This window comes from Ovis canadensis, chromosome 15, assembly GCF_042477335.2.
Source record: "Ovis canadensis isolate MfBH-ARS-UI-01 breed Bighorn chromosome 15, ARS-UI_OviCan_v2, whole genome shotgun sequence".
NCBI lineage: Eukaryota > Metazoa > Chordata > Mammalia > Artiodactyla > Bovidae > Ovis > Ovis canadensis.
In genome coordinates this window covers 24726688-24748352 of record NC_091259.1, presented here as the reverse complement: position 1 = coordinate 24748352, position 21665 = coordinate 24726688, and the positions used below count along the sequence as shown (strand labels likewise).

General features: G+C 38.8%; 1 protein-coding gene across 1 annotated transcript in view; it reads left to right on the top strand.

Annotated features, from left to right (window-relative positions):
* ALKBH8 (alkB homolog 8, tRNA methyltransferase) overlaps positions 1–21665 on the top strand; it is a 137204-nt gene that overhangs the window by 30489 nt on the left and 85050 nt on the right. The window contains exons 4-7 of the mRNA XM_069554941.1: positions 646–777; positions 2436–2531; positions 11689–11793; positions 16951–17021. Coding sequence (XP_069411042.1) covers positions 646–777; positions 2436–2531; positions 11689–11793; positions 16951–17021 — 404 coding nt within the window. The remainder of the gene's footprint in view (positions 1–645; positions 778–2435; positions 2532–11688; positions 11794–16950; positions 17022–21665) is intronic.

Sequence of the window (21665 nt, the reverse complement as noted above, 5' to 3'; positions counted from 1 at the left end):
AGGAATCTGCTCTGGTTCCCTTGTCCGTCAGTCAAGTGTCAACTAAAAAAACTAGTCACAGCCTAAAAGCAGAGAGTTGTTTTATTCAGTGAGAATTCTTAGGACTTCAAGCCCAGGAGGCAGCATCTCAAGTAGCCCTCAAAGCTCTGCTTTGACAAGGTTGGGGAAGCAGTCAGGTTATAGAAAAGTTTGCAACAAAGTGGGGCAGGTAGTCTGAACATAAAAGATTGTTAATTAAGGAAAACCAGGTATCTCATGGAATTTAGTGCTTTTCTAAGTATGGGAAGATGCAAGCATCTGGGGCTTATTTGCTGAAATCCTTTCTTTCTACAAACCTCATCTATCTGGGGCCAGCATCCTCTTTCTTGATTTTGTTATATCCTTAGTTCCTCCTTCACTGTAGGAATTGCTAGCAGCTGATAGCCGGTGGATTGCAGGCATTGGGCACCCTCTGGGCTCAGCAATTTATTATATTTGGAGGCCCACAATCGCTGATCACTGTGCCATCCTTGTTTACTGATACGGCAGGAAATACTCCATTTCACAGGGGTTTTGTGAACTGATAAAAGGCTAATTGAACAAAATTATTTGTCTATGAGAACTTTAAGTTTTGTATGTTGACTGTTTTAATTTTGTTTCCCACAGCACAGTGGAAAGAGTTGGGGCTTCAAGCCTTGCCTCCAGGTCTCAAAGTAATAGAAGAAATTATTTCTTCTGAGGATGAGAAAATGCTTTTGGAGAGTGTTAACTGGACAGAAGATACAGACAATCAAAATTGTAAGTAAAACTTTAAATCTGATATTTAAAAGCTTCTGCAAAATGTCTTCTTCTCCTTTGGTTTATTAAATTCTGTTTCCTCAAAATTCCTGAAAGTGCTCTGGATCCACTATTAGATAAGTCACACCAACAATTCTTAAGAGCATTAATAATAAGTAGCTTTTATATGTAGGTATCAATTTAAAACTCCAAATTGATGAATATTTATTAGCCAATATTTGTGGAGCTGACAGAGGTCGATCTTGTCAAAGCTATGGTTTTTCCAGTAGTCATGTATGGGTGTGAGATTTGGACTGTAAAGAACGCTGAGCGTTGAAGAATTGATGCTTTTGAACTGTGGTGTTGGAGAAGACTCTTGAGAGTCCCTTCGACTGCCAGGAGATCAAACCAGTCAATCCTAAAGGATATCAGTCCTGAATATTCATTGGAAGGACTGATGCTGAAACTGAAGCTCCAATACTTTGGCCACCTGATGCAAAGAACTGACTCACTGGAAAAGACCCTGATGCTGGGAAAGATTGAAGGCAGCGGGAGGAGGGGATGACAGAGGATGAGATGGTTGGATGGCATCACTGACTCGATGGACATGAGTTTGAGCAAGCTCCAGGAGTTGGTGATGAATAGGGAAACCTGACATGCCGCAAAGAGTTGGACACAACTGAGTGACTGAACTGAACTGTAGAGCTAACATTAATAAGCTGTTTCACATACATTTGGTTGTTTGTATTCATGGGTTCTGTATGCATGAATTCAATCAACTCTGGATTGAAAAAATCTGAAAAAGAAGTAAAATTCTAGAAAGTTCCAAAAGGTAAAATATGTTGGCGGTTCATAATATATGAATGTGAAGTCACTCAGTCATGTCCGAATCTTTGCAACTCCGTGGACTGTAGCCCACTAGGCTCCGCCGTCCATGGGATTCTCCAGGCAAGAATACTGGAGTGGGTTTCCGTTTCCTTCTCCAGAGGATCTTCCCAACCTAGGAATGGAACCAAGGTCTCCTGCATTGCCGGCAGATGCTTTAACCTCTGAGCCACCAGGGAAGCCGTGTACATACACATATGTATTGCATATGCAACTGTCTTACATGTCATATACATTGTAGGTATTGTAAGTAATCTAAAGATTTAAAGCATTCTGGAGGATGTGAAAGATATGTTTAGGTTATATGCAAATACTGCACTATTTTATGTAAGAGACTTAATCCTCCTTGGATTTTGGCATTTGAGGGAACCAATTCCCCAAGGATACACAGGGATACATGTATATTGTCTTATTTGGTTCTCTCTACCCTAAGGCAATTTTTACAATGAGAAATTAGCAGTTCAGTACTATATGATTATAATGTAGTAAGAACGTCCTGGAGAAATTTACAAATTAGTTACTCTGTTTCCAGATCATTAGCAATCTTGTGAGTGGCAGGGTATATGATTAGCTCTTTCAAATTGATTGGGTGAAACCCTTAAAAGTTTGTTTCAATTTTAGACTTAAAAGAATAGCAGATATGAAGTAGAACGTTCGATTTTACTGAAGACAGTGATTTAGCAGCTAACAAAAATTACCATTACTAAATTAATCCTTATTCACAAAATTAACTTTGAAATATATGAAGGAATGAAATTTTTTTTCTCCTAAATAGTTTACTTCTCTTCATACAGTTCAAAAATCCTTGAAACACAGAAGAGTAAAGCATTTTGGCTATGAATTCCACTATGAGAACAACAATGTAGATAAAGATAAACCGTTACCTGGGGGTAAGTCATTGTTAGCAAACAATAAGGGCTGATTCAGGAAAAAATATTAATATATAATATTAGGATATCATGGTTGAGATTATTTTTCATTTGTCATTTGTATGTTAACATATAAAACAGTTGATTAAATGTAACTCATTTAGATTAAATAGTGTAGTTTTGTGTTAAAAATGTTATACATACAAATAAAGCTAAATTTAATTTCTCTTGAACCAGCCCTTACTCCCATACACCTCTTCAGAAGTAATACAGTTAACAGTTTAGTGTATGTTATTTCAATCTTTATAAATGAATTTATATCCAAATAACCTGTTAAAGTATATAGTTGTTAACATGTAACAGTATATTGTATGTCATGAATTGTATACTCATATATTGTCACATTATCACAGTATATGTTAGAAATCTTATACAGGTTTTCATTTTATTGAATATTCAATAATTGCTTATTCAGTTAGTTTCCTTTTGCTAGACATTTAGGTTATTTCTAGTTTTTGGCTTTTACAAGTTGTGCTGCAGTAAATATCTTTGTATACACCTCTTTATGCATTAAGCAAGAGTTGCTCAAGGGAAATGAAACTGCTAGGTTAGAATTCTGTCAAAGTTATGCTCACTTAAAAATATCAGTAGAGAGGAGGGAGGGAAAGATGGCGGAGGAATAGGACGGGAAGATCACGTTCTCCCTCACAAATTCCTCAAAAGAACATTTCAACGCCGAGCAAACTCCACAAAACAACTTCTGTAGGCTGGCAGAGGACATCAGGCAACCAGAAAAGCAGACCATTGTCTTCAAAAACAGGTAGGAAAAAATATAAAAGACGAAAAAGGAGACAAAGGAGGTGGGGAGGGAGCTCCGTCCCGGGAAGGGAAGCCCGTCCTGGGAAGGGAATTTTAAGAAGAGAGGTTTCCAAACACCAGGAAACACTCTCCCTGCCGAGTCTGTGGCGAGCCTTGGAAACACAGAGGGCAACATAACAGGAAGGAAAAATAGATAAATAATTAAAACCAAGAGATTACAAGCCCACCAGTAACTCCCCCAGCGGAAAAGCAGCACAGACGCCTGCATCCGCCATTGGGAAGTGGGGGCAGGGCAGGGACGCGCGGGAGGCGCGGGCTGCAGAGCTTTGTAAGAATCGGGCAGGAACGCCCCACGCGCAACCAGAACGATCTAACTTGGGCTAGCAAACCAGACTGTGGGATAGCTACCACGCGAAAAGCTCGAACATAAGACACCGCCAGGACCGAGCACAGAACAAAGGACGGAACGGAAAAAGCCGGCTGCAGACCATCCCCCGCCGGGGACAGGCAGCCAGAGCCATAAGGACTGGAAAGGGGCAATTGCAGACCCGGAGAGACTTTACTTACCTAACTGCAAGCAGGCTCCTTTGCTAAGACTTCTGGGGGTGCTGGACAGTCACAGTCTGCCTCACGGGGTGCGCCAGCGGTCCACCCAGAGAGCTGAGCGGCAGCGGCGGAAAAGGTGACAAGCCGCGGCGATCGCGCTCGCCAAACTCCTGAGCTACTCGGACCTGGGAAGGACACAAAGCGCAGTCCCAGCCGCATTTGTGCCTCTGAGGGCTGCCTGAGGGCCGAACCTGAGCGGCTTGGACCGGGGAAGTGCACGCAGCCTAGGGCCGGCCCCAGACGGTTCCCGGCTGAGCATCGTAGAGCCGGAGCGGTTTGTGCGCTGTGAGAAAGGACAGGTCAAGAGAGGCAGAAATACTGTGTGCACACGACAGTGCTATTTGTTTGCAGCATCCCCCCTCCCCACAGCGCGACTGAACTAGTGAGCCTAAAAACCAGCAAACAGAAGAAGTTAAACAGAGGGAACCACCTTGGAAGTGAGCCCAGATGGCCCATAACTTCAGAGAAGAGCCAGATATATTTTTAATTTTTTAATATTTTTAAAATCATTCTTTTTTTTTGTTTTTTTTTTGCTTTTTGCTTTTTTTTTTCATTTTTTTCCGAGCTTTTTTTTAATTGTTAAGTCTTCTATTTCTCCTCTAATTTTTATTTCTATAACCTAGTATTACTATTTAAAAAAAAAAAGACTTTTTTTTTTTTTTTAAGGCAAACACCATATATACTCTTTGGATGGTTGTTGGTGTTTTGTTTTGTTTTGTTTTTTTTTGTTTATTTGTTTTTTAATAATTCTTTTTTTTTTTTCTCTTTCTTCCTTTTTCCTTCTGCTTTTCTTTAATATTGTATCTTTGAAAATCCAACCTCTACTCCAGATTTTTAATCTTTGCTCTTAGGTTTTTGTTGTCAATTTTGTACTTTTAAAAACCCAAACTTCACTTCCTAAGTTTACCTGAGAGCGAGATTACTGGCTTGACCACTCTCTCCTCCTTTGGACTCTCCTTTTTCTCCACCAGGTGGCCTCTGTCTCTTTTCTCCCCCATCTCTTCTCTATCCAACTCTGTGAATCTCTGGGTGTTCCAGACGGTGGAGAACACCTAAGGAACAGGTTACTGGCAGGATTTGTCTCTCTCCTACTCATTCCTCTCTCTTATCCTCCTGGTCACCTCTGTCTACTTCCTCCCTCTCCTCTTCCCCATATAACTCTGTAAATACCTCTGAGCGGTCCAGACTATAGAGCGCACATAAGGAAGTGACTACTGGCTAGCTTGCTCTCTCCTCTCTTGATCTCACCGCATCTCATTCCAGTTACCTCTAACTACCCCCTCCATCTTCTCTTCTCCTTGTAACTCAGTGAACCTCTCTGAGTGTCCCTCAATGTGGAGAAACTTTTCATCTTTAACCTAGATGTTTTATCATCAGTGCTGTATAGATGGAGAAGTCTAGAGGCTACTGTAAAAATAAAACTGAAAACCAGAAGCAGGAAGCTTAAACCCAAAGCCTGAAAACATTAGAGAACTCTTGAATTCAGGGAACATTAAGCAATAGGAGCTCATCAAATGCCTTCATACCTACACTGAAACCAAGCTCCACCCAAGGGCCAACAAGTTCCAAAACAAGACATACCACCCAAATTCTCCAGCAACACAGGAACACTCCCCTGAGCCTCAATATACAGGCAGCTCAAAATTATCCCAAAACCTTTGATGTCTCATAACCCATTATGGGTCACTCCACTGCACTCCAGAGAGAAGAAACCCAGCTCCACCCACCAAAACTCCAACACAAGCCTCCCTAACCAGGAAACCTTGACAAGCCACTGATAGAACCCCACCCAAAGTGAGGAAGCTCCATAATAAAGAGAACTCCACAAATTATCAGAATATAAAAAGGCCACCCCAAACGCAGCAATATAACCAAGATGAAGAGACAGAGGAATACTCAGCAGGTAAAGGAACAGGAGAGTTGCTCACCAAACCAAACAAAAGAGGAAGAAGTAGGGAATCTACCGGAGAAGGAATTCCGAATACTGATAGTGAAAATGATCCAAAATCTTGAAATCAAAATGGAAACACAGATAAATAGCCTAGAGACAAGGATTGAGAAGATGCAAGAAAGGTTTAACAAGGACCTAGAAGAAATAAAAAAGAGTCAAAATATAATGAATAACACAATAAATGAGATCAGAAACACTCTGGAGGCAACAAATAGTAGAATAACGGAGGCAGAAGATAGGATTAGTGAAATAGAAGATAGAATGGTAGAAATAAATGAATCAGAGAGGAAACAAGAAAAACGAATTAAAGGAAACGAGGACAATCTCAGAGACCTCCAGGACAATATGAAACGCTCCAACATTCGAATTATAGGAGTCCCAGAAGAAGAAGACAGAAAGAAAGATCATGAGAAAATCCTTGAGGAGATAATAGTTGAAAACTTCCCCAAAATGGGGAAGGAAATAATCACCCAAGTCCAAGAAACACAGAGAGTCCCAAATAGGATAAACCCAAGGCGAAACACCCCAAGACACATATTAATCAAATTAACAAAGATCAAACACAAAGAACAAATATTAAAAGCAGCAAGGGAAAAACAACAAATAACACACAAGGGGATTCCCATAAGGATAACAGCTGATCTGTCAATAGAAACTCTTCAGGCCAGGAGGGAATGGCAAGACATACTTAAAGTGATGAAAGACAATAACCTACAGCCCAGATTACTGTACCCAGCAAGGATCTCATTCAAATACGAAGGAGAAATCAAAAGCTTTACAGACAAGCAAAAGCTGAGAGAATTCAGCACCACCAAACCAGCTCTCCAACAAATTCTAAAGGATATCTCCTCTAGACAGGAAACACGAAAAGGGTGTATAAACCCGAACCCAAAACAATAAAGTAAATGGCAACGGGATCATACTTATCAATAATTACCTTAAACGTAAATGGGTTGAACGCCCCAACCAAAAGACAAAGACTGGCAGAATGGATACAAAAATAAGACCCCTCTATATGCTGCTTACAAGAGACCCACCTCAAAACAAGGGACACATACAGACTGAAAGTGAAGGGCTGGAAAAAGATATACCACGCGAATAGAGACCAAAAGAAAGCAGGAGTGGCAATACTCATGTCCGATAAAATAGACTTTAAAACAAAGGCTGTGAAAAGAGACAAAGAAGGCCACTACATAATGATCAAAGGAACAATCCAAGAAGAAGATATAACAATTATAAATATATATGCACCCAATATAGGAGCACCACAATATGTAAGACAAATGCTAACAAGTATGAAAGGGGAAATCAACAATAACACAATAATAGTGGGAGACTTTAATACCCCACTCACACCTATGGACAGATCAACTAAACAGAAAATTAACAAAGAAACGCAAACTCTAAATGATACATTAGATCAGTTAGACCTAATTGATATCTATAGGACATTTCACCCCAAAACAACGAATTTCACCTTTTTTTCAAGTGCTCATGGAACCTTCTCCAGGATAGATCACATCCTGGGCCATAAATCTAAACTTGATAAATTCAAAAAAATCGAAATCATTCCAAGCATCTTTTCTGACCATAATGCATTAAGATTAGATCTCAATTACAGGAGAAAAACTATTAAAAATTCCAACATATGGAGGTTGAACAACACACTTCTGAATAACCAACAAATCACAGAAGAAATCAAAAAAGAAATCAAAATATGCATAGAAACTAATGAAAATGAAAACACAACAACCCAAAACCTGTGGGACACTATAAAAGCAGTGCTAAGAGGAAAGTTCGTAGCAATACAGGCATATCTCAAGAAACAAGAAAAAAGTCAAATAAATAACCTAACTCTACAACTAAAGCAACTAGAAAAGGAAGAGTTGGAGAACCCCAGAGTTAGTAGAAGGAAAGAAATCTTAAAAATTAGGGCAGAAATAAATGCAAAAGAAACAAAAGAGACCATAGCAAAAATCAACAAAGCCAAAAGCTGGTTCTTTGAAAGGATAAATAAAATTGACAAACCATTAGCCAGACTCATCAAGAAGCAAAGAGAGAAAAATCAAATCAATAAAATTAGAAATGAAAATGGAGAGATCACAACAGACAACACGGAAATACAAAGGATCATAAGAGACTACTATCAGCAGTTGTATGCCAATAAAATGGACAACGTGGAAGAAATGGACAAATTCTTAGAAAAGTACAATTTTCCAAAACTGAACCAGGAAGAAATAGAAAATCTTAACAGACCCATCACAAGCACGGAAATTGATACTGTAATCAGAAATCTTCCAGCAAACAAAAGCCCAGGTCCAGATGGCTTCACAGCTGAATTCTACCAAAAATTTCGAGAAGAGCTAACACCTATCCTCCTCAAACTCTTCCAGAAAATTGCAGAGGAAGGTAAACTTCCAAACTCATTCTATGAGGCCACCATCACCCTAATACCAAAACCTGACAAAGATGTCACAAAAAAAGAAAACTACAGGCCAATATCTCTGATGAACATAGATGCAAAAATCCTCAACAAAATTCTAGCAATCAGAATCCAACAACACATTAAAAAGATCATACACCATGACCAAGTGGGCTTTATCCCAGGGATGCAAGGATTCTTCAATATCCGCAAATCAATCAATGTAATTCACCACATTAACAAATTGAAAAATAAAAACCATATGATTATCTCAATAGATGCAGAGAAGGCCTTTGACAAAATTCAACATCCATTTATGATAAAAACTCTCCAGAAAGCAGGAATAGAAGGAACATACCTCAACATAATAAAAGCTATCTATGACAAACCCACAGCAAACATTATCCTCAATGGTGAAAAATTGAAAGCATTTCCCCTAAAGTCAGGAACAAGACAAGGGTGCCCACTTTCACCGCTACTATTCAACATAGTTCTGGAAGTTTTGGCCACAGCAATCAGAGCAGAAAAAGAAATAAAAGGAATCCAAATTGGAAAAGAAGAAGTAAAATTCTCACTGTTTGCAGATGACATGATCCTCTACATGGAAAACCCTAAAGACTCCACCAGAAAATTACTAGAGCTCATCAATGAATATAGTAAAGTTGCAGGATATAAAATCAACACACAGAAATCCCTTGCATTCCTATACACTAATAATGAGAAAGTAGAAAAAGAAATTAAGGAAACAATTCCATTCACCATTGCAACGAAAAGAATAAAATACTTAGGAATATATCTTCCTAAAGAAACTAAAGACCTATATATAGAAAACTATAAAACACTGATGAAAGAAATCAAAGAGGACACTAATAGATGGAGAAATATACCATGTTCATGGATTGGAAGAATCAATATAGTGAAAATGAATATACTACCCAAAGCAATTTACAAATTCAATGCAATCCCTATCAAGCTACCAGCCACATTTTTCACAGAACTAGAACAAATAATTTCAAGATTTGTATGGAAATACAAAAAACCTCGAATAGCCAAAGCAATCTTGAGAAAGAAGAATGGAACTGGAGGAATCAACTTGCCTGACTTCAGGCTCTACTACAAAGCCACAGTCATCAAGACAGTATGGTACTGGCACAAAGACAGACATATAGATCAATGGAACAAAATAGAAAGCCCAGAGATAAATCCACACACATATGGACACCTTATCTTTGACAAAGGAGGCAAGAATATACAATGGAGTAAAGACAATCTCTTTAACAAGTGGTGCTGGGAAAACTGGTCAACCACTTGTAAAAGAATGAAACTAGATCACTTTCTAACACCGCACACAAAAATGAACTCAAAATGGATTAAAGATCTAAATGTAAGACCAGAAACTATAAAACTCCTAGAGGAGAACATAGGCAAAACACTCTCAGACATAAATCACAGCAGGATCCTCTATGATCCACCTCCCAGAATTCTGGAAATAAAAGCAAAAATAAACAAATGGGATCTAATTAAAATTAAAAGCTTCTGCACAACAAAGGAAAATATAAGCAAGGTGGAAAGACAGCCTTCTGAATGGGAGAAAATAATAGCAAATGAAGCAACTGACAAACAACTAATCTCAAAAATATACAAGCAACTTATGCAGCTCAACTCCAGAAAAATAAACGACCCAGTCAAAAAATGGGCCAAAGAACTAAATAGACATTTCTCCAAAGAAGACATACGGATGGCTAACAAACACATGAAAAGATGCTCAACATCACTCATTATTAGAGAAATGCAAATCAAAACCACAATGAGGTACCACTTCACACCAGTCAGAATGGCTGCAATCCAAAAATCTGCAAGCAATAAATGCTGGAGAGGGTGTGGAGAAAAGGGAACCCTCCTACACTGTTGGTGGGAATGCAAACTAGTACAGCCACTGTGGAGAACAGTGTGGAGATTCCTTAAAAAATTGCAAATAGAACTACCTTATGACCCAGCAATCCCACTTCTGGGCATACACACCGAGGAAACCAGAATTGAAAGAGACACATGTACCCCAATGTTCATCGCAGCACTGTTTATAATAGCCAGGACATGGAAACAACCTAGATGTCCATCAGCAGATGAATGGATAAGAAAGCTGTGGTACATATACACAATGGAGTATTACTCAGCCGTTAAAAAGAATTCATTTGAATCAGTTCTGTTGAGATGGATGAAACTGGAGCCGATTATACAGAGTGAAGTAAGCCAGAAAGAAAAACACCAATACAGTATACTAACACATATATATGGAATTTAGGAAGATGGCAAGGACGACCCTGTATGCAAGACAGGGAAAGAGACACAGATGTGTATAACGGACTTTTGGACTCAGAGGGAGAGGGAGAGGGTGGGATGATTTGGGAGAATGCCATTCTAACATGTATACTATCATGTGAATTGAATCGCCAGTCTATGTCTGACGCAGGATGCAGCATGCTTGGGGCTGGTGCATGGGGATGACCCAGAAAGATGTTATGGGGAGGGAGGTGGGAGGGGGGTTCATGTTTGGGAATGCATGTAAGAATTAAAGATTTTAAAATTTAAAAAAAAAAAAAAAAAAGGGGAAAAAAAATATCAGTAGACACTGACAGATTGCATCCTAAAAGAGCTATACTAACATTCTCTCACAAAGTGCTTACTTCCTTACCCCCTACCCCAGCGGCATGTGAAATATCACTTTTAACTTTATATTCGATTACTAGAGAGATTGGCCATTTTTATTTCCTTTTCTGTGAATTCTTTTTTCATCTTCTTTGCTAGTTTTTTCTAATGAGTAGTCCAATGTAGTAATAAGATTTTACCGTATAATTTAGATATTAATCCTTTGGTAGATGTCTTTGGAATTCAATTTATGTGTATATTTATGATTTTCATCTTATTTAAGGATTTCCTTTGCCTCATGAGATAACATTTATGACCTCAATAAAAGTAACTTAGTTCTACTTTGAAAAATGTGTTTTTTAAAAAGAAATAATTTCAAATACTTAAATTTAAAATAAATTAATAATTTAAGATAATAAGAAGTTGGTCAGGCTAGTTTCCATATAATATAGTAAATTTTATAATTTTATTGCTACTTTAAAAAATACCAAAATTGTTTTCTGCAAAATACTTTTGTATATTTTATTTGATAAAGTTAACAAAATAATTTTAAAAGATTATTAAGATTTTGTTTTTATTTTCCTTTGCTTGTGAGTTTACTGTTATGTTTGGATTTGACTACTAAACTAAGAGCTCTATGATTTTTATCACAGTCACTGTTTTTTTTCATTCTTGGGTTAAACATGAAAAGTAAATAATTTAATATGTTTCACTTTTATCATTACTGATTTCAGGTCTTCCTGACATTTGTGAGAGCATTTTAGAGAAATGGTTGAAGGAAGGATTCATTAAACATAAACCTGATCAATTGACTATAAACCAGTATGAACCTGGGCATGGTGAGTATTTCTTCTTTTACAATTCCAGTCATAAATTTCATAGCTCCCTAAGATCAAAGATATTATTTTTTTGCTTAAATTTACTCTTAGAGTAATTTCCTTATGTCCGTTACCTGTGTTGATTTTAATCCCTTTGCAATTTTACACTCAGTTTCTTGAGGAATTTGCATCTTAAGTGTAAACAGACTGACATGTTATTATTTGTGATTTTCTTTTGTCCCCCCCCCCCAACATTGTATTTTTTGGAGAGGAAGAAGATTGCTTTAAAAACAAAGCAAGCATGTAAAATGGAAGAAATCAAATAATTTATAGGTATCAAGAAGAAGGCTAATTAGTTAGATCATCTTGATCTTCTTATTCTTCTGTAGAGAATGTGGAAGATAATTCTAGGATGACTTATTAATGGAAAATTTTTAGGTTATTAACTTTTTTGCACTTGTTAGCATCTTCATCTGATATTTGTACTAATCAAATTATATTGAGGGCTTTATTAGTGACAAGTTATGGCATTTTTTCCCTCTGCATTTATCATGTTTTGTGATAGCTTAGTCTTTCCGTTGGTCTATAAACTCCTTAAGGACAGGGATTGTGTCTTACTAGCTTTATATACTTACATGATGTAGCAAAGTTTCTTTCAAGTAATACAGATACTCAGTCAGTGTAGATTGAGGGTGTATATTGTCACCCTGCTTATTTAACTTATATACAGAGTACATCATACGAAATGCTGGACTGGATGAATCACAAGTTGGAATCAAGATTGATGGGAGAAGTATCAATAATCTCAGATATGTAAATGGCACCACCCTAATGGCAGAAAGCAAAGAGGAACTAAAGAGCCTCTTGATGGAGGTGAAAGAGGAGAGTGAAAAAGCTGGCTTAAGCTCAATATTTGTAAAAAAGAGGATCATGGCATTCGGTCCCATCACTTCACAGTAAATAAATGGGGAAAAAAATGGAACCAGTGGTAGACTTTTATTTTCTTGGATTCCAAAATCACTGTGGACAGTGACTGCAGCCATGAAATTAAAAGATGCTTCCTCCTTTGAAGAAAAGCTATGACAAAACTAGATAGCATATTGAAAAACATAGATATCACTTTGTCAGCAAAGGTTCATATAGTCAAAGCTATGGTTTTTTCCAGTAGTCATGTATGGATGTGAGAGCTGGACCATAAAGAAGGCTGAGTGCCAGAGAATTGATGCCTTCAAACTTTGGTGCTGGAGAAGACTCTTGAGAGTCCCTTGGACACAGGGATATCAAACCAGTCAATCCTAAAGGAAATCAACCCTGAATATTCATTGGGAGGACTGGTGCTGAAGCTGAAGCTCCAATACTTTGGCCACCTGATGGGAGGAACTGACTTGTTGAAAAAGACATTGATGTTTGGAAAGATTGAAGGCAGGAGGAGAATGGGACAACAGAGGATGAGATGGTTGGGTGGCATCACCTACTCAGTGGACCTGAGTTTGAGCAAACTCTGCGAGATGGTGATGGACAGGGAAACCTGTCATGCTGCAGTCCATGGGATCATAAAGAGATCGACGTGACTGAAAAACCACAACAGTGTCGATTGAGAGACTGGTGAAAGAAGCCATATCTTAAATAGTCTTAAGATTAGTCTTCATGCCTGGCTGTTGTTTTTGTTCTGCAAGTACTTGGGAATCCAGTATTCATAGGTCAGAATGACATTTTTAGCTATCTTGGGATGAGATTTGGGAAATGCCCTGGTTAAGCAGTGACTCTCAAGTCTTGATTTTGCAATCAAGTCACAGTGGTGCTTTAATGTAAAGTTATATTTTTAGTTTAAACCTAGTTTAATTTTCATACTGTTCATGGGATTCATGGCAAAAATGCTGGAGTGGTTTGCCATTCCCTCCTCCAGTGGACCACATTTTGTCAGAACTCTCCACTGTGACCTGTCCATCTTGAGTGACCCTGCGCAGCATGGCCATAGCTTCATTGAGTCACACAGTCACCTTTGCCACAACAAGGCTGTGATCCATGAAGGCTGTGATCTGGAAGATGAGCCCCACAGGTCAGAAAGTGTCCATTATACTACTGGGGAGAGTGGAGGTAATTGCTAATAGCTCCAGAAAAAATGAAGAAGCTGGGCCAAAGCGGAAATGACAGTTGTAGATATGTCTGGTGGTGAAAGTAAAGTCCAATGCTGTAAAGAACAATATTGCATAGGAACCTGGAATGTTAGGTCCATGAATCAAGGTAAACTGGATGTGGTCACACAGGAGATGGCAAGAGTGAACATCGACATCTTAGGAATTAGTGAACTTAAGTGGGTGAGAGTGGGAGAGTTTAACTCAGATGATCATCATATCTACTACTGTGGACAAGAATCCCTTAGAAGAAGTGGAGTAGCCATCATCATCAACAAAAGGGTCTGAAATGCAGTACTTGGGTGCAAAACTGATCTTGGTTCATTTCCAAGGCAAACCATTCAGTATCACAGCAATCCAAGTCTATGCCCCAACCACTATTACCGAAGAATCTGAAGTTGATTGGTTCTATGAAGACCTACAAGACCTTCTAGAACTAACACCAAAAAGAAAGGTGTCCTTTTCATTATAGAGGATTGGAATGCAAAAGTAGGAAGTTACATGATACCTGGATTAACAGGCAAGTTTGGCCTAGAAGTACAAAATGAAGCAGGGCAAAGGCTAACAGAGTTTTGCCAAGAGAATGCACTGGTCATAGCAAACACCTTCTTCCAGCAACACAAAAGATGAGTGTACATGTGGACATCACTAGATGCTCAATACCGAAATCAGATTGATTATATTGTTTGCAGCTGAAGATGGAAAAGCTCTATACAGTCAGCAGAAACAAGACTGGGAGCTGACTGTGGTTAAGATCATGAGCTCCTTATTGCAAAATTCAGGTTTAAATAGACGAAAGTAGGGAAAACCACTAGGCCATTCAGGTATAACCTAAATCAAATCCCTTATGATAATACAGTGGAAGTGATGAATAAATTCAAGGAATTAGACCTGATAGAGTGCCTGAATAACTATGGACGGAGGTTCATAACATTGTACAGGAGGCGGTGACCAAGCCATCCCAAAGTAAAGAAGTGCAAGAAGGCAAAGTGATTGTCTGAGGAGGCTTTACAAATAGCTGAGATGAGAAGAGGAGTGAAAGGCAAGGGAGATAGGGAAAGATACAGCCATCTGAATGCAGAGTTCTAGAGAATATCAAGGAGAGATAAGAAAGCCTTCTTAAGTGGCCAGTGCAAAGAAATAGAGGTAAATAATCAATAGGAAAAACTAGAGCTCTCTTTAGGAAAATTGGGTTTATCAAGGGAACATTTCATGTAAGGATGGGCACGATAAAGGACAAAAACTGTGAGGACCTAACAGAAGCAAAAGAGATTAAGAACAGGTGGCAAGAATACACAGGAAAAAAAAAAGTCTTAATGACCCTGATAACCATGATGATATAGTCACTCACCTAGAGCCAGACATCCTGGAATGTGAAGTCAAGTGGCCTTGGGAAGCATTACTATGATCAAATCTAGTAAAGGTGATGGAATTCCAGCTAAGCTGTTTCAGATCCTAAACGATGAGGCTGTTACAGTTCTGCACATAGTATGTCAGGAAATTTGGAAAAGTCAGCACTGGCCACAGTATTGGAAAAGATCAATTTTCATTCCATTCCCAAAGAAGGACAATGCTAAGGCCAACTTCTGTACAGTTGCACACATTTCATATTCTAGCAAGCTTGTGCTCAAAATCCTTCAGGCTAGGCTTCAGCAGTGTGTAAACCAAGAAATTCCAGATGTATAAGCTGGATTTAGAAAAAACAGGAACCAGAGATCAAATTGCCGACATCCATTGGATTATAAAGCAAGGGAGTTGCAGAATATCATCTGCTTCTGCATTGACTACACTAAAGCTTTTGCCTTTGGAATCACAAGAAACTGGAAAATTATTAAAGAGATAATTTATCTCTGACCACCTTACTGGTCTCCTGAGAAACTGATATGCAAGTCAAGAAGCAAGAATTAGAACCAGATATGGAACAATGGAGTGGTTCAAAATTGGGAAATGAATATATCAAAATTAGGAAAGACTGTGTATTGTCACCCTGCTTATTTAGCTTATATGCAGAATACATTATGCAAAATGCCAGGCTGGATGAAGTACAAGCTGGAAGTAAGATTACCGGGAGAAATATCAACAACCTCAGATATGTAGATGATACCACGATAATGGCAGAAATTGAAGAGGAACTAAAGAGCTTCTTGATGAGGGTGAAATAGGAGACTGAAAAAGCTGGCTTAAAACTCAACATTCAAAAAGCTAAGATCACGGCATCTCTTCCCATCACTTCAGGGAAAATAAAAGGGGAAAAGTGGAAACAGTGACAGACTATTTTCTTGGGCTCCAAAATCACCATGGACGGTAACTGCAGCCATGAAATTAAAAGATACTTGCTCCTTGGAACGAAAGCAATGACAAAGCTAAACAGTGTACTAAAAGCAGAGGCATCACTTTGCCAACAAAGGTCTCTATGGTCAAAGCTTTGGTTTTCCCTTAGTCATGTATGGATGTGAGAGTTTGATCATAAAGAAGGCTGCGTACCAAAGATTTGAATCTTTTGAATTGCTGTGCTGCAGAAGGCTCTTGAGAGTCCTGTGGAGTCCATGGAGATCAAAGCAGTAATCCTAAATGAAATCCATGCTGAATATTCTTTGGAAGAACTGATGCTGAGAGTGAAGCTCCAATACTTTGGCCACCAGATGGGAATGAGTGACCCTTGGGTAAACACCCTGATGCTGGGAATATGTTGAAGGCAAAGAAGAAGGGAGCAGCAGAGAATGAGATGGTTAAATAGCATCACTGACTCAATGGATGTGAATTTGAGCAAACTCTGGGCATATTGAAGGACACGGAAGCCTAGCATACTGCAGTCCATGGGGTCACAAAGAATTGGACACGGCTTAGATACTCAACAACAGCAGCAACAACAAATTTAATTTTATTTACATTCATCTTAAATGTTTCCTTTTACCTAAAATTACAGTAGATTCCTGTTTATCAAATGATGTTTTCACTATAATCCTTGAGGCTATATTTAGAGATGTCCTAAATGTACTAAAAAGAAAAGTGAAGTGACCTGTTACCCTATCTTCAATCTCAGGAATTCCTGCTCATATTGACACACATTCTGCTTTTGAGGATGAGATCATTTCTCTCAGTTTGGGATCAGAGGTAAATTTTCAAACACTTTTATTAGCTATCAACAAATGTCTTACCTTATGCAATGCCCTTTTCATAGCATTTCTCACATTTCTCATTTCAGATGAATTAAGAGTTAAAAATGAAGTGTAAAGACACCATTAGCATTTAATTTGTTATAGAATGTGAAATTATCACAGTCTCTTCTTTTAGGTGTCCAGAGTTTTATGTATCAGCTCACTAGATGGCAGGAAAGTCCTGTAAAATACATGGTATTTTTGTTGTTAAGTAAAACTGAAATGGCCTTTTTACAATAATTTACTGTAGCAACATTGCCACCTAGTGGCTAAAGATAGTAGCTGCAGTCTATAGATAAAACTAAAATGTGTCTGGAATTTTGATAAACTTGTTCACATATATTTTATGATTCAGTCCCTTCAGAAACTTTGAACAGTAATGGATAATGTTGTTTTCTTTACAAATAAAGAAGAGGTTCATGTTTATTCACTGATATATTTTTATAGTATAGTTGTACTTTATTTGATCTGCTATTTGAAAGTTGCTCAGTCATGTTCTACTCTTTGCTACCCCATGGACTATATATATAACAGTCCATGGAATTCTCTAGGCCAGAATACTGGAGTAGGTAGCTTTTTCCTTCTCCAGAGGATCTTCCCAATCCAACAATTGAACCCAGGACCCCCACATTTCAGGTGGATTCTTTACCAGCTGAGCCACAAGGGATGCCCTTAAACTATGCTGTAGAAGCTATCAAAAGCATGATTTAAAGCAGTCCATTGCAAACTGAAGCTCTGAGGCCTTCCCTCATAGCTCAGTTGGTAAAGAATCCGCCTGCAATGCAGGAGACCTAGTTCAATTCCTGGGTCAGGAAAATCTGCTAGAGAAGGGATAGACTACCCACTCCAGTATTCTCGAGTTTCCCCTGTGGCTCAGCTGGTAAAGAATCCATCTGCAATACGGCAGACCTGGGTTCGATCCCCGGGTTGGGAAGATCCCCTGGAGAAGGGAAAGGCTACCCACTCCAGTATTCTGGCCTGGAGAATTCCAGGGACTATACAGTCCATGGGGTCGTAAAGAGTTGGACATAACTGAGCGATTTTCACTTTATTTTATGCAAACTGAAGATAGTTTTAGATGGCAATCAAAATTTCAAATCTAGAAGAGTCTTTAAAATATGAGGTTGTTTCAAAATCTTATCATGTTCCTGTATGTAAATACTGTTTTCTAGTATTTTTTGCATATGCTTAGTTCAGTTCAGATCAGTCGCTCAGTTGTGTCTGACTCTTTGCAATCCCATGGACTGCAGAAGGCCAGGCTTCCCTGTCCATCACCAACTCCCAGAGTTTACTCAAGCTCATGTCCATTGAGTCAGTGAGGCCATCCAGCCACCTCATCCTCTGTCATCCCCTTCTCCTCCCACCTTCAATCTTTCCCAACATCAGGGTCTTTTCAAATGAGTCAGTTCTTTGCATCATGTGGCCAAAGTATTGAAGTTTCAGCTTCAGCATCAGTCCTTCCAGTGAATATTCAGGACTGATTTCCTTCAGGATTGACTGGTTTGATCTCTTTGCCGTCCAAGGGACTCTCAATAGTCTTCTCCAACACCACAATTCAAAAACATCAGTTCTTCAGTTCAGCTCAGCTTTCTTTATAGTCCAACTCTTGCACCCATACCTGACCACTGGAAAAACCATAGCTTTGACTAGGTGGACCTTTGTTGGGAAAGTAATGTCTGCTTTTTATAATGCTGTCTAGTTTGGTCATAACTTTTCTTCTAAGCAATAAGTATAATTTCATGGCTGCAGTAACCATCTGCAGTGATTTTGGAGCCCAAGAAAATAAAGTCTGACAGTATTTCCACTGTTTCCCCATCTATTTTCCATGAATTAATGGAACCAGGTACCATGATCTTAGTTTTCTGAATGTTGAGTTTTAAGCCAACTTTTCATTCTCTTCTTTCAGTTTCATCAAGAGGCTCTTTAGTTCTTCTTCACTTTTTGCCATAAAAGTGGTGTCATCTGCATATGGGAGGTTATTGATATTTCTCTCAGCAATCTTGATTCCAGCTTGTGCTTTACCCAACCCAGAGTTTCTCATGATGTACTCAGAATATAAGTTAAATAGGCAGGGTGATAATATACAGCCTTGACGTACTCCTTTTCCTATTTGGAAGCAGTCTGTTACTCCATTCGCTTAGTTCCCATCGCTAAACTTTGTTTTGGCTTTTTAACTTTTGCTGAGCTTGTGTGATCATGTTGATACTGTTGTCTATAGAGCTAGTGTATTTCTTTGATAAGGCAAAACCATCTTTCCTCTCCACATGTGGGTTCTTATTAAGTGCTTTAAAAAATAATGAGGACAAGAAGGGAAAAGAGCTCTTCTCTGTCTTGTTTATTTTCATTTTACCTCTTTTCCTGGCTTGTAGCTTTAGGGGAACAGTAAACATCTTTGTTTTTTCCTCCTAACTGTGTGACCAGTGTAGAAATGAGATAAAAGATAAATGAATATCAGAATGTCAGCTGCTGAGAAAACATGGAAGATAATGGCTTTGGATCTGTTACCAACTGGATTTATTAATACTTCAACTATGAATTAGATATACTGTCCTTTACACTGGTACAGCTGAAGACTTTTCCCATAAAGACAGAGGCTATACCAGAGGACATGAAGGTGTATAAGTTAAGATTCTGCAAACTAGCTAGATTTGAAAAAGAGAAGAAAGGGCTCACTGAGGCAGGTTTGTCTCTAGTCTAACCAATCAGCTGAGGTGTGCCTTCTCTGGAGAGTTGGAAGCAAAGAAATGGAGAAAAGTAGGTCTTCCTATTACTTTCACTCCTATAGAAATTCTCTCCATTCCTAGGGAAATATAAAAAATGGGGCCTAAATATTCCTCCAACACCCTAACAGGTGATTATAAAGTTTTAAACTATAAGTTATAAAGAAGGGGAAAACTTGCCTCTAGTTACAATGAAAATCTACTGTAATCATTATCTCCATTTGGTGTCTCTGGAGTTAACATACTTTTTCTCCTAGTGAAAAAAAAATGAAGTATGATTGCCTTAAAGTATTAGTTTCAGTTATACAAGCCAAATTCAACTTAAATTGAAGAAAGTGGGGAAAACCACTACACCATTCAGGTATGACTTAAATCAAATCCCTTATGACTATACAGTGGAAGTGAGAAATAGATTTAAGGTGCCTGATGAACTATGGAGGGAGGTTCATGACATTGTACAGGAGACAGGGAGCAAGACCATCCCCAAGAAAAAGAAAAGCAAAAAAGCAAAATGGCTGTCTGAGGAGGACTTACAAATAGCTATGAAAAGAAGAGAAGCGAAAAGCAAAGGAGGAAAGGAAAGATATACCCATTTGAATGCACAGTTCCAAAGAATAGCAAGGAGAGATAAGAAAGCCTTCTTCAGTGATCAATACAAAGAAATAGAGGAAAACAATAGAATGGGAAAGACTAGAGATCTCTTCAAGAAAATTAGAAACACCAAGGGAACATTTCATGCAAAGATGGGCGCAATAAAGGACAGAAATTGTAGGGACCTAACAGAAGCAGAAGATGTTAAGAAGAGGTGGCAAGAATACACAGAACTATACAAAAAAGATCTTCATTTCCCAGATAATCACAGTGGTATGATCACTCACCTAGAGCCAGACATCCTGGAAGGTGAAGTCAAGTGGGCCTTAGGAAACATCACTACAAACAAAGCTAGTGGAGGTGATGGAATTTCAGTTGAGCTATTTCATATCCTAAAAGATGATGCTGTGAAAGCGCTGCACTAAATATGCCAGCAAATTTGGAAAACTCAGCAGTGACTGGAAAAGGTCAGTTTTCATTCCAATCCCAAAGAAAGGCAATGCCAAAGAATGCTCAAACTACCTCACGACTGCACTCATGTCACATGCTAGTAAAGTAATGTTCAAAATTCTCCAAGCCAGGCTTCAGCATTATGTGAACCATGAACTTCCAGATGTTCAAGCTGGTTTTAGAAAAGGCAGAGGAATCAGAGATCAAATTGCCAACATCCACTTCAGTTCAGTTCAGTTCAGTTCAGTTCATTTCAGTCACTCAGTCGTGTCCGACTCTTTGTGACCCCATGAATCGCGGCACACCAGGCCTCCCGGTCCATCACATCTCCTGGAGTTCACTCAGACTCACATCCATTGGGTCCGTGATGCCATCCAGCCATCTCATCCTCGGTCGTCCCCTTCTCCTCCTGCCCCCAATCCCTCCCAGCATCAGAGTCTTTTCCAACGAGTCAACTCTTTGCATGAGGTGGCCAAAGTACTGGAGTTTCAGCTTTAGCATCATTCTTTCCAAAGAAATCCCAGGGCTGATCTCCTTCAGAATGGACTGGTTTGATCTCCCCGCAGACCAAGGGACTCTCAAGAGTCTTCCCCAACACCACAGTTCAAAAGCATCAATTCTTCAGCACTCAGCCTTCTTCACAGTCCAACTCTCACATCCATACATGACCACTGGAAAAGCCATAGCCTTGACTAGACGGATCTTAGTTGGCAAAGTAATGTCTCTGCTTTTGAATATACTATCTAGGTTGGTCATAACTTTTCTTCCAAGGAGTAAGCATCTTTTAATTTCATGGCTGCAGTCACAATGTGCAGTGATTTTGGAGCCCCCAAAAATAA